This window comes from Pongo abelii, chromosome 1 (genome assembly GCF_028885655.2).
Source record: "Pongo abelii isolate AG06213 chromosome 1, NHGRI_mPonAbe1-v2.0_pri, whole genome shotgun sequence".
NCBI classification, from domain to species: domain Eukaryota; kingdom Metazoa; phylum Chordata; class Mammalia; order Primates; family Hominidae; genus Pongo; species Pongo abelii.
The window spans coordinates 109499396-109513367 of record NC_071985.2 but is presented as its reverse complement, the minus strand read 5'-3'; the positions used below and the strand labels follow the sequence as shown (position 1 = coordinate 109513367).

Here is a 13972-nt window from a genome sequence, read left to right as displayed (position 1 = left end):
TGGCACCTGGTAGATAATATTGTTGAATGAATTGTATTATTCATATTCTCTCACTGCCAATTTGAAGAATCTACATTCTGTTTCCAAAGTTTTGCGCATATAATACTAAAACAAAAACGGACATGTTTTAGTAATACGTACCAATTACAAATTAACCATTCCTGCCTGGAATAAGCATAGATTTTGTGAAATAGTTCAATTTTCAAAATTTGTCTCATGTTATTTCCAATCTTTTTTTTTTTTTAACGCTGATATATTTTGAATTTACGAATGTGAAAGCTGAACTTCAAAAAATAAAGGGAGAGGAAACAAAGCTCGTGAAAAATATTTAAAATATCTTTTAATGCGTTATAACATCTTGGAGAGAAATCAAATCAATGTGTTTCAATGTTACAACATAGATTTCTCCTCCCCTCCCGGATAAAGCACTAATTTATTTAATTTGGTTCAGAGCACTGAATATTCCAAGCTACAGCCTTGTGGGTAAGAGATAGCATTATCTTAAACAGTGATCGGATTTAACAAAGGTCAACGTCTTGTGCAGTTTACGTAGCATCTACTCTCAGTAGCTTTTGCTTCTTGAACTCTACGTGGCTCCTCAGAAGCTGTTAGGCTTAACAAACAAAAATAAAGTAAAATCAGATACGGTATGGGGCCTTGGGACTCTGAAACCTTCCTCCGTAGAAAATCAGTTAAGCCTTCAGAGGCTAGAAGAGAGGGTGTGTGTGATTGGCAGGCAAAGCAAAGAAAGATTAGTACAAGTTGTCTGGCAGCTAGATAAAACCTTACACCTGTGCAAAAATAAGCCTCCCTCATAAGACAGCCCAAAGCTGTCCGGGGTCGGGGAGGAGGAAAGTGTCTCTCATCTGTCCCATCAACGCAAATTAGTGAAACCTGCCTCAGATGAAGTGCAAAGGCCAGTCTGCAGGGAGAGTTTCAACCTCTCCCCACGAGATGGGCTAGACATCACCTGCCCAAGCTCTCTCCCGACCTGCTAGAGCCGAGAGGGCGGAGGCCGGAGAGGCTGCAGCCAGGAGCAGCACCGCACATCCGGGAAGGCCAGCAGCCGGCTGAGTGCTGCATAATTGATGGAAGGCCGGGCGCGGTAAGAGCGTCTCGGGGGAGTAGGGCAAGGCGGCCGGGCCCCTCCCATTCCGCCTTTTCTTCAGCGTCCTGCCCGCGGCACTGGCTGCGGGTGCCGGGCCATCTGCGAGTGTGCGCAGGGACTCCGGACACCCGCGGCGGCGAGCTGAGGGAGCAGTCTCCACGAGGACCGAGGCGGACCCTCTGGCGCCATGCGCGCCCTCCCCGGCCTGCTGGGGGCGAGGGCGCCTACGCCCCGGCTGCTCCTCCTCGTCTGGTGCCTTGTCGCCGCCGCGCGCCCAAGCTCGGCTGACGGCAGTGCCCCAGGTGTGATGGGTACAGGGGCCAGGGTAGGGAGGGCGGAGGGCGCGCGAGGCTTGGGTCCCCGCGGGCAGAGGGCATCGCCGGCGCGCCGGGCAGGGGTGGCGGGGAGAGGCGCGGGGATGCTGGTGAGGGCGGGTGGTGAGAGTCGGCGGCGGCCTCCCATTGGCTACGTTTGTGTCACCTAAGCTGAACCCTGGAACTGGTGCGGCTCGCGCTCTTGAGCTCTTTGGGGCGAGTCTTGAACAAACAGCGCCCCGCGAGTCGGGCGCGTAGGTAACAGGGCAGAGTCTGGTTTTTCCTAGGAAGACGGCAGTGGGGTGTGTGGGTGGATGCAGGGACCAGATAGCGATTTGGCTTGTGCAAATGTGGCATGAATTTTGAAAGCCACATTTCCCCAAGGCCTACTCCCTTTTCTTGATTCGAGAGTGAGGCTCGAGTATCAGCTCCTTCCCTCCTCTTGGCAGGTGGGTTGGCTTTGAGGAATTTTTTTTTTTCTTTTTTCTTTTTGAGACGGAGTTTGCTCTTGTTGCCCAGGCTGGAGTGCAATGGCGTGATCTCGGCTCACTGCAACGTCCTCCTCCCGGGTTCAAGCGATTCTTCTCTCTCAGCCTCCAGAGTAGCTGGGATTACAAGCATGCGCCACCATGCCCGGCTAATTTTATATTTTTAGTAGAGACGGGGTTTCTCCACATTGGTCAGTCCGGTCTTGAACTGCCAACCTCAGGTGATCCGCCCGCTTCGGCCTCGCAAAGTGCTGGGATTACAGGCGTGAGCCACCTCACTTTGCCGAGGATGTTTTCTTAGAGCTGAGTGGGGGAAAAATCATCATAACCAACTAGCCAACCAAAGATCCACAACTTAAAGGATAACGTGTGTGTATCTTCATTTTACACCGTGGTCTTTGAAAACAAAATGTGTGTGTGCGTGTGTGTGTGTGTGTGTGTGTGATTTTTGCTTGTTGTTTTATTGTTTAAGACACTTTGACAGAGGGATTACATGCAAAACATTACCAAAGCCAACACGAAAGTTGCTATTTTACCTTCACCTGTTTATAATTACTTTTCATATTGAAAGGATTCCATCCAACCTATTGCAAGTTTCTGTGTCATAAATGTTAGCAGCCAGTAAGGGTAATAAAACACCACCTCTCAAGCTGGTAAATATTGGCCACCAGTAACTAAAATTGGGATATTATTCTGCAAAAAGTTTTCAAACTTTCATGGGAATTTATTTTCATGGGCTTGTAATATGTGGAATTTTTGTAACACACCATAGAGAAAAAAGGATAATCAAAAGGTAAGACTATTAATTTTTATAAATGCCTTTTAAAAGGTCTAGTTGTTAACAACTTGGACAGAACATCTTGGGTTGCTTCAGTTCTAAATTTCCTTGTGCCACATCTCTTTTCCATAATACCACTTATAAAGAATTGTCCAGGCCTGTAATCCCAGCACTTTGGGATGCTGAGGTGGGAGGATGGCTGGAATCCAGGAGTTCAAGACCACCCTGGGCAACACAGCAAGGTCCCTTCTTTATTAAAAAAAAAATTTTAAAAGTGTGGTTGTGGTGATGTACACCTGTAGTCCCAGGTGCTTGGGATGCCAAGGCAGAAAGATTGCTTCAGCCCAAAGTTTGAGGCTGCAGTGAGCTATGATGGTGATGGTGCCAGTAAGCTCCAGCCTGGGTGACAGCGCAAAACTGTCTCAAAAAAAAAAAAAAAAAAAAAAAGAAAAAGAAACAGAATTGCCCAGTTCATTTTTCCCCCTTCTGGGTATCTCCAATTCTTCTATCCCTGGTTCACCTCAGAGTATTGCAGTTCTGAGAACTGGTGCATTCTGGATTCATTGTAGAACTTTGATTCTTTACTTGACTGTATGTCAGAATCACCAGAGAGCTTGAAAAATCCTGATACCTGGATCTTTCCCTACAAAACTCTGGTTCATTTGGCTTGGGATTCAGTGTGGGCATTAAGAAGTTTTATCAGCTCCCCATGTAGCTTTAAATGTGATTTTGAGCTGGTTAAAAACCACAGCTTTAAAATGATATGGCCTAGAGAGTGCACTGTTAGGTAAATACTTATTCCATAGGCATCAGGGTTAAGTTGATATGCAGAGAAGATCTCTAAAGAGAGAGAAAAAAAAGAGAAAACAAATGAAAGTAGAATAAATGAAGGTGTAAATCAATAAGATGAATGGGGGAGGCGATGTCCCTCTATGTATATGGTATAAGTTCTGTCCTTTTAGCTCCACTTAAGCTAAAATTGTGGAACAATGTACAAGACAAAAGTTATGAAGTTAGCATCGAATTTAAGCCAGAATTAAAAATTGTCAGGCACTCTCAGCTTGTTTTCTAGATTTGGTATTGATCTCTGCAAAATTCAGTTTTCTCTTTGCAAAAGGATATTGTGAGGTTTACTGGATATTGTTTACCTAGATGTATAGACCTACACACTTGGACATAGGTTTTCTGTTAACCTAAGACTTTGAGTCAAATTTTAATAATAAGAATAGTTATAAATGTATAGCCCTATGAGTTAGCATTTTTTTTTAGTTCCAGCTGAAAAAAAATAGAATTGTCCAGGACATTTTTCTCCGTTCTGGGTATCCCCAATTCTTCTATCCCTGATTCACCTTTCAAAATTCATCTCAGATTATTGCAGTTCTGAGGATCTCTGTACTCCTGGGGGATTCTCACTCTTTCGCTCAGGCTGGAGGGCAGAGGCACGTTCACGGCTCACTGCAGCCTTGACTTTCTGGGCTCAAGATGAAGAAATAGGGGCTTAGGTTAAGTAATTGCCCAAGTACACATACTTAAGCAGCAGAGCAGGAAATTTGGCATTGGTCCATCCAGTACCTGTTTTCTTAAACACAGTATCCAGTTGTCCTCCGAGCTAATTGGAAATGTCTGTGAAAGTTCAGAACTACTGACAGCATAGCCTATGCATCTAAATGTCTGATTTGCACTGAATGACATGCTGACACAGTTTGAGTCCTGGAATAAAATTAGGTACAGGGACTTTTCTAAGGTTTTTTGATTAAATAAGACATGTAATATATCTTTGTAAAGGATACATCAGTGGGAATATTTAAATATTGTTACTATTACATGGTGCAAATTGGAGAAATGGGTCATGTTTATCTTTTGAAAAATGTTTGCAATAGAATCATTTTAAATGATCCTTTTAAGTTCCAGAGGATGTGGCTTTTGCTTATGAACCCCCTTCCCTACTAACCCCTCACCCCAAACACAGCAGCTTTCTAGTAATAAATATTTTTGAAGCAAATATTATTCAAGCACCCACATATGTCTGACATTGTTAGCCCATATCTCAGTAGAACATGCTAGCAGTTTTTACCTTTAAGGACATTTAAAGGGGTTCCCACTGGACAAATCTGGGACAAATTGAGCATCAAATAGATAATAATATTAGTGGATTGCAACTCATTTAATAATATGGGAATTCATGAGTACCAACTGATGTAAATTAAAAAAGGAGTCAATGAAAAGTTTGATGGGATACAAAGTATTAAAGATTCAAAGTAACTCTTCAGAATGTGCTTATTAATATCAAGGGAAAAAGAGTAACTTTATGGTGGAGAAGCTTGGCAGACAGCACTTTGATCAAATGATCAAAGACCAAAATCTGTTTAAAGGGAACAGATTAACCATAAGCCTACCTTTATTTATTCATTTATTCATTCATTCATTCATTCATTTAATTTTTGAGACAGGGTCTCACTCTGTCATTCAGGCTGGAGTACCAAGGCACACTCATGGCTCACTACAGCCTTGACCTTCTGGACTCAAAGGATCCTCCCACTTCAGCCTCCTACATGGCTGGGACTACAGGCATATGCCACCACACACTGCTAATTTTTGTATTTTTTTCTTTTTTTTTTTTAATTTCCACGTTTTTTTTTTATTATTATACTTTAAGTTTTAGGGTACATGTGCACAATGTGCATGTTAGTTACATACGTATACATGTGCCATGCTGGTGTGCTGCACCCATTAACTCACCATTTAGCATTAGGTATATCTCCTAATGCTATCCCTCTCCCCTCCCCCCACCCCACAACAGTCCCCAGAGTGTGATGTTCCCCTTCCTGTGTCCATGTGTTCTCATTGTTCAATTCCCATCTATGAGTGAGAACATGCGGTGTTTCGTTTTTTGTCCTTGCGATAGTTTACTGAGAATGATGATTTCCAATTTCATCCATGTCCCAACAAAGGACATGAGCTCATCATTTTTTATGGCCGCATAGTATTCCATGGTGTATATGTGCCACATTTTCTTAATCCAGTCTATCATTGTTGGACATTTGGGTTGGTTCCAAGTCTTTCCTATTGTGAATAGTGCCACAATAAACATACATGTGCATGTGTCTTTATAGCAGCATGATTTATAGTCCTTTGGGTATATACCCAGTAATGGGATGGCTGGGTCAAATGGTATTTCTAGTTCTAGATCCCTGAGGAATCGCCACACTGACTTCCACAGTGGTTGAACTAGTTTACAGTCCCACCAACAGTGGAAAAGTGTTCCTGTTTCTCCACATCCTCTCCAGCACCTGTTGTTTCCTGACGTTTTAATGATCACCATTCTAACTGGTGTGAGATGGCATCTCATTGTGGTTTTGATTTGCATTTCTCTGATGGCCAGTGATGGTGAGCATTTTTTCATGTGTCTTTTGGCTGCATAAATGTCTTCTTTTGAGAAGTGTCTGTTCATATCCTTTGCCCACTTTTTGATGGGGTTGTTTGTTTTTTTCTTGTAAATTTGTTTGAGTTCTTTCTAGATTCCGGATATTAGCTCTTTGTCAGATGAGTAGGTTGCGAAAATTTTCTCCCATTTTGTAGGTTGCCTGTTCACTCTGATGGTAGTTTCTTTTGCAGTGCAGAAGCTCTTTAGTTTAATTAGATCCCATTTGTCAATTTTGGCTTTTGTTGCCATTGCTTTTGGTGTTTTAGACATGAAGTCCTTGCCCATGCCTATGTCCTGAATGGTAATGCCTAGGTTTTCTTCTAGGGTTTTTATGGTTTTAGGTCTAACGTTTAAGTCTTTAATCCATCTTGAATTAATTTTTGTAAAAGGTGTAAGGAAGGGATCCAGTTTCAGCTTTCGACATATGACTAGCCAGTTTTCCCAGCACCATTTATTAAATAGGGAATCCTTTCCCCATTTCTTGTTTTTCTCAGGTTTGTCAAACATCAGATAGTTGTAGATATGTGGTGTTATTTCTGAGGGCTCTGTTCTGTTCCATTGGTCAATATCTCTGTTTTGGTACCAGTACCATGCTGTTTTGGTTACTGTAGCCTTGTAGTATAGTTTGAAGTCAGGTAGTGTGATGCCTCCAGCTTTGTTCTTTTGGCTTAGGATTGACTTGGCGATGCGGGCTCTTTTTTGGTTCCATATGAACTTTAAAGTAGTTTTTTCCAATTCTGTGAAGAAAGTCATTGGTAGCTTGATGGGGATGGCATTGAATCTATAAATTACCTTGGGCAGTATGGCCATTTTCACGATATTGATTCTTCCTACACGTGAGCATGGAATGTTCTTCCATTTGTTTGTATCCTCTTTTATTTCATTGAGCAGTGGTTTGTAGTTCTCCTTGAAGAAGTCCTTCACGTCCCTTGTAAGTTGGATTCTGAAGTATTTTATTTTCTTTGAAGCAATTGTGAATGGGAGTTCATCATGATTTGGCTCTTTGTCTGTTATTGGTGTATAAGAATGCTTGTGATTTTTGTACATTGATTTTGTATCCTGAGACTTTACTGAAGTTGCTTATCAGCTTAAGGAGATTTTGGGCTGAGACAATGGGGTTTTCCAGATATACAATCATGTCGTCTGCAAATAGGGACAATTTGACTTCCTCTTTTCCTAATTGAATGCCCTTTATTTCCTTCTCCTGCCTAATTGCCCTGGCCAGAACTTCCAACACTATGTTGAATAGGAGTGGTGAGAGAGGGCATCCCTGTCTTGTGCCAGTTTTCAAAGGGAATGCTTCCGTTTTTGCCCATTCAATATGATATTGGCTGTGGGTTTGTCATAAATAGCTCTCATTATTTTGAGATACTTCCCATCAATACCTAATTTATTGAGAGTTTTTAGCATGAAGGGATGTTGAATTTTGTTAAAGGCCTTTTCTGCATCTATTGAGATAATCATGTGGTTTTTGTCTTTGGTTCTGTTTATATGCTGGATTACATTTATTGATTTGCGTATATTGAACCAGCCTTGCATCCCAAGGATGAAGCCCACTTGATCATAGTGGACAAGCTTTTTGATGTGCTGCTGGATTCGGTTTGCCAGTATTTTATTGAGGATTTTTGCATCAATGTTCATCAAGGATATTGGTCTAAAATTCTCTTTTTTAGTTGTGTCTCTCCCAGGCTTTGTTATCAGGATGATGCTGGCCTCATAAAATGAGTTAGGGAGGATTCCTTCTTTTTCTATTGATTGGAATAGTTTCAGAAGGAATGGTAGCAGTTCCTCCTTGTACCTCTGGTAGAATTCGGCTGTGAATCTATCTGGTCCTGGACTCTTTTTGGTTGGTAAGCTATTGATTATTGCCACAATTTCAGCTCCTGTTATTGGTCTATTCAGAGATTCAACTTCTTCCTGGTTTAGTCTTGGGGGAGTGTATGTCCAGGAATTTATCCATTTCTTCTAGATTTTCTAGTTTATTTGCATAGAGGTATTTGTAATATTCTCTGATGGTAGTTTGTATTTCTGTGGGATCGGTGGTGATATCCCCTTTATCATTTTGTATTGCATCTATTTGATTCTTCTCTCTTTTTTTCTTTATTAGTCTTGCTAGCGGTCTATCAATTTTGTTGATCCTTTCAAAAAACCAGCTCCTGGATTCATTAATTTTTTGAAGGGTTTTTTTTGTCTCTATTTCCTTCAATTCTGCTCTGATCTTAGTTATTTCTTGCCTTCTGCTAGCTTTTGAATGTGTTTGCTCTTGCTTTTCTATTTCTTTTAATTGTGATGTTAGGGTGTCAATTTTGGATCTTTCCTGCTTTCTCTTGTGGGCATTTAGTGCTATAAATTTCCCTCTACACACTGCTTTGAATGTGTCCCAGAGATTCTGGTATGTTGTGTCTTGGTTCTCGTTGGTTTCAAAGAACATCTTTATTTCTGCCTTCATTTCGTTATGTACCCAGTAGTCATTCAGGAGCAAGTTGTTCAGTTTCTATGTAGTTGAGCAGTTTTGAGTGAGTTTCTTAATCCTGAGTTCTAGTTTGATTGCACTGTGGTCTGAGAGACAGTTTGTTATAATTTCTGTTCTTTTACATTTATTGAGGAGAGCTTTACTTCCAACTATGTGTTCAATTTTGGAATAGGTGTGGTGTGGTGCTGAAAAAAATGTATAATCTGTTGATTTGGGGTGGAGAGTTCTGTAGATGTCTATTAGGTCCACTTGTTGCAGAGCATAGTTCAATTCCTGGGTATCCTTGTTAACTTTCTGTTTCGTTGATCTAATGTTGACAGTGGGGTGTGAAAGTCTCCCATTATTATTCTGTGGGAGTCTAAGTCTCTTTGTAGGTCACTCAGGACTTTATGAATCTGGGTGCTCCTGTATTGGGTGCATATATATTTAGGATAGTTAGCTCTTCTTGTTGAATTGATCCCTTTACCATCATGTAATGGCCTTCTTTGTCTCTTTTGAACTTTGTTGGTTTAAAGTCTATTTTATCAGAGACTAGGATTGCAACCCCTGCCTTTTTTTGCTTTCCATTTGCTTGGTAGATCTTCCTCCATCTTTTTATTTTGAGCCTATGTGTGTCTCTGCACGTGAGATGGGTTTCCTGAATACAGCACACTGATGGGTCTTGACTCTATCCAATTTGCCAGTCTGTGTCTTTTAATTGGAGCATTTAGTCCATTTACATTTAAAGTTAATATTGTTATGTGTGAATTTGATCCTGTCATTATGATGTTAGCTGGTTATTTTGCTCGTTAGTTGATGCAGTTTCTTCCTAGTCTCAATGGTCTTTACATTTTGACATGATTTTGCAGCAGCTGGTACCGGTTGTGCCTTTCCATGTTTAGCGCTTCCTTCAGGAGCTCTTTTAGGGCAGGCCTGGTGGTGACAAAATCTCTCAGCATTTGCTTGTCTGTAAAGTATTTTATTTCTCCTTCACTTATGAAGCTTAGTTTGTCTGGATATTAAATTCTGGGTTGAAAATTCTTTTCTTTAAGAATGTTGAATATTGGCCCCCACTCTCTTCTGTCTTGTAGGGTTTCTGCTGAGAGATCCCCTGTTAGTCTGATGGGCGTCCCTTTGTGGTTAACCTGACCTTTCTCTCTGGTTGCCCTTAACATTTTTTCCTTCATTTCAACTTTGGTGAGAATCTGACAATTATGTGTCTTGGAGTTGCTCTTCTCGAGGAGTATCTTTGTGGTGTTCTCTGTATTTCCTGAATCTGAACATTGGCTTGCCTTGCTAGATTGGGGAAGTTCTCCTGGATAATATCCTGCAGAGTGTTTTCCAACTTGGTTCCATTCTCCCCGTCATTTTCAGGTACACCAATCAGACGTAGATTTGGTGTTTCCACATAGTCCCATATTTCTTGGAGGCCTTGTTCGTTTCTTTTTATTCTTTTTTCTCTAAACTTCCCTTCTCACTTCATTTCATTCATTTAATCTTCCATCATTGATACCCTTTCTTCCAGTTGATTGCATCGGCTCCTGAGGCTTCTGAATTCTTCATGTAGTTCTTGAGCCTTGGCTTTCAGCTCCATCAGCTCCTTTAAGCACTTCTCTGTATTGGTTATTCTAGTTATACTTTTGTCTAAATTTTTTTCAAAGTTTTCAACTTCTTTGCCTTTGGTTTGAATTTCCTCCTGTAGCTTCGAGTAGTTTGATCGTCTGAAGCCTTCTTCTCTCAACTCGTCAAAGTCATTCTCCGTCCAGCTTTGTTCCGTTGCTGGTGAGGAGCTGCGTTCCTTTGGAGGAGGAGAGGTGCTCTGCTTTTTAGAGTTTCCAGTTTTTCTGCTCTGTTTTTTCCCCATCTTTGTGGTTTTATCTACTTTTGGTCTTTGATGATGGTGATGTACAGATGGGTTTTTGGTGTGGATGTCCTTTGTGTTTGTTAGTTTTCCTTCTAACAGACAGGACCCTCAGCTGCAGGTCTGTTGGAGTTTGCTAGAGGTCCACTCCAGACCCTGTTTGCCTGGGTATCAGCAGTAGTGTCTGCAGAACCATGGATTTTCGTGATCCGCGAATGCTGCTGTCTGATTGTTCCTCTGGAAGTTTTGTCTCAGAGGAGTACCCGGCCGTGTGAGGTGTCAGTCTGCCCCTACTGGGGGGTGCCTCCCAGTTAGGCTGCTCAGGGGTCAGAGGTCAGGGACCCACTTGAGGAGGCAGTCTGCCTGTTCTCAGATCTCCAGCTGCGTGCTGGGAGAACCACTGCTCTCCTCAAACCTGTCAGACAGGGACATTTAAGTCTGCAGAGGTTACTGCTGTCTTTTTGTTTGTCTGTGCCCTGCCCCCAGAAGTGGAGCCTTCAGAGGCAGGCAGGTCTCCATGAGTTGTGGTGGGCTCCACCCAGTTCGAGCTTCCAGGCTGCTTTGTTTACCTAAGCAAGCCTGGGCAATGGCGGGCGCCCCTCCCCCAGCCTCGCTGCCACCTTGCAGTTTGATCTCAGACTGCTGTGCTAGCAATCAGCGAGACTCTGTGGGCGTAGGACCCTCCGAGCCAGGTGCGGGCTATAATCTCCTGGTGTGCGGTTTCCTAAGCCCATCGGAAAAGCGCAGTATTTGGGTGGGAGTGGCCCGATTTTCCAGGTGCCGTCTGTCACCGCTCTCCTTGACCAGGAAAGAGAACTCCCTGACCCCTTGCAGTTCCCGAGTGAGGCAATGCCTTGCCCTGCTTCGGCTAGCACAGGATGCGCTGCACCTACTGTCCTACGCCCACTGTCTGGCACTCCCTAGTGAGATGAACCCGGTACCTCAGCTGGAAATGCAGAAATCACCCGTCTTCTCCGTCACTCACGCTGGGAGCTGTAGACCGGAGCTGTTCCTATTCAGCCATCTGGCTCCTCCCCGTACAGTTCCAATTTTTGTATTTTTTGTAGAGATATGGTTTCATTACGTTGCCTAGGCTGGCCTTGAGCTCCTAGGCTCAAGCGATCTTCCTGCCTCGGCCTTCCAAAGTGTTGGGATTATAGGCAAGAGCTACTGTGCCCAGCCTAAGCCTGCCTTTGATATTGATGTTTGTGATGCATGAACATGTTTACTCTAAATTTATCATCACAAAAAATTATATGTTTAGAACATTTGTTAAGAATTAGGGCAACTGACTCTTCCTCATCTTCTGTCACCCTCATTCCCTTCCCTCCTCCCTCTCATCTTTCCCTCCATAGATCCTATAGTTATTTGGTGGGGAAGAGCAAGGAGACATCCTCACTAAGTGGGTGGAGCCCAAGGGGCCCAGATCAGGATATCTGAGGCTGACCCTGGTAAGGATGGCATCCAGGCAAGAGGGCAGCCTGGTGTGGAGTGTTAGGGCCTGAGCACATTGAATGGGTGCTCCTGCAGCGGGCAGCTTGACACAGGGTCCCAGAGTTGAGCAAGTTAACAAGGCTTTTGTACAGGAGCAGCAGATGGGTGATGTTTGATCCCAAACAAGATGTGGAGGAAAGCATGTAGGAAGGTCAGACCAGCGATGGAGGTTGGAGCCTGAGTGGGTAAGGAGACATCTCTGTGGGGACAGATGTGGCAGTGGCAATGAGAGTTTAGCAATATACAGGGTGACTGATCAAATAATTAAATCTAGGAAAGATAATAGGATCTAGGTTTTTCACTAGAGAAGAATGAAATAAAAATAGAGAAAAAGTAGAATGAACCCTGTGGTGTTGGATTGCAGTTGGCAGCATCCATGGGAATCCATGACATTAAATCCCTATTTCTTTACCTATGTCTATATAGGTATATAGATTTAAACAAGTATATGTGTAAATATATGTATGATGAATACATATGCGTATCATATACATAAATATATATGATATACATTATAAGTTGTATGTGTATACGAATATGTGCACATGTATTCTTAGCAGTGATTTCCAGTAGTGATGAGTATACTTAGCACCCAGATCTTGGATTCTAAATACCATTCTTTACTAATAGTAACCAAGGCTTCTTGGAGAAATGGCTGATTTCAGGGCTAGTGTGGGAAAGTAGCAGATAAGCCTAGAACATCTTGTGCCAGAAAGCAATGGAGTGCTCAAAGGATAATGAGTCATGTCAAAAAGATACAGGAACCAACCTGAAGGGGTTCCCACTGGACAAATCTGGGACAAAACTGAGCATCAAAATAAATAATAATATTAGTGGATTGTAATCCATTTAATAATATGAGGATTCATGAGTACTAACTGATGCAAATTAAAAAATGAATCAATGAAAACTTTGATGGGGTACAAAGTACTAAAGATTCAAAGTAACTCTTCAGAATATGCTTATTAATATCAAGGGGAAAAGAGTAACTTTATAGTGGAGAAGCTTGGCAGGCAGCACTTTGATCAAATGATCAAAGACCAAAAAATGGTGTGCCATCTGAGGCGATCTGGTGAGAAGAGCACAGCATCACTTCTGTGATGTTCCTGCCAAAGGTGCCTACCTCAAATATAATCATATTACAGCAGAACTGTCTTGGAATTTTAAAACGTGTCAAGGTTATGGAAAAGTCAGAAGAGACTGTCACAGTTCCAGAGTGAAGCCACATTAGAGAGAAGTGACAGCCAATGGCAATGGGTGATTCTGAGCTGGAACATTTTGCTACCAAGTGCGTTATAGGGACTTTTTTTTGAAACTTAGATGGGGTATGGGGATGAGATGGTGCTTTGTATATATTCATTTCTTTATTTTAATGGCTGTACTGGGATGGTATGGGGAATGTCCTTTGTAGGAAATAGATAGTAATGTTTTAGTGGGGCATGAAACATCAGGTCAGAAACTTACTCTCACATGGTTCAGAGGAGAAAATGTTCTGTTCTTGAAATGTTTCTGCTACTTTGAGATTGTTTGAAAAGAAACAAAAAGAATTAGTTTACCTGAGAAAGCTTCAGTTTACATAGGCATTAAACTAAAACAATAGTTGAGAAATCTATTAAGGTTCTTAGGTATCATTTTCCAAAGGTGTATATGCCCTCCAACAGAAACAAATCACATGTGTTGAGGCTATTCGTTCTAAAGTGTAATCTTTTGACGTTAACTTTGTACAGCTGGTCTCGCATATTGCACAATATAAGGTGAACGTTAGAAATTAACAACTTATCACATACATGCTGATGTAGGAGAACAAACCTCACAACACTTTGCTAAAAATAAGCTCTACTCCTAATAAAAATTGCCGCTATTTAAACATAGAATATCTCAAATAATGTTAGAATAGAAATAATGAATGTTACCTTTAAAGAGTTGTTATTCTTTTCTTTGAAAATAACATTTTTCCTGGCATTTTTGAAGTTATTGAGGTTATTGTACTAATGTGTCCCTAATCCCAAACCAGAAACTTTTAATAGCCTTACAATTATATACTTCTGAGAAC

The 13972-nt window shown here is 41.9% G+C and overlaps 1 protein-coding gene across 3 annotated transcripts in view; it reads left to right on the top strand.

Annotated features, from left to right (window-relative positions):
- The first annotated feature begins 879 nt into the window (after positions 1 to 879).
- LOC100452890 (embigin) overlaps positions 880 to 13972 on the top strand; it is a 53591-nt gene continuing 40498 nt past the window's right edge. Inside the window, exon 1 of one of the 3 annotated variants that reach the window (XM_003775588.5) lies at positions 880 to 1410. In XM_003775588.5, the coding sequence (XP_003775636.2) occupies positions 1296 to 1410 (115 nt within the window). In that variant the 5' untranslated portion in view covers positions 880 to 1295. The remainder of the gene's footprint in view (positions 1411 to 13972) is intronic. The other 2 variants (XM_054528628.1, XM_024239936.3) reach the window with 2 other exon arrangements.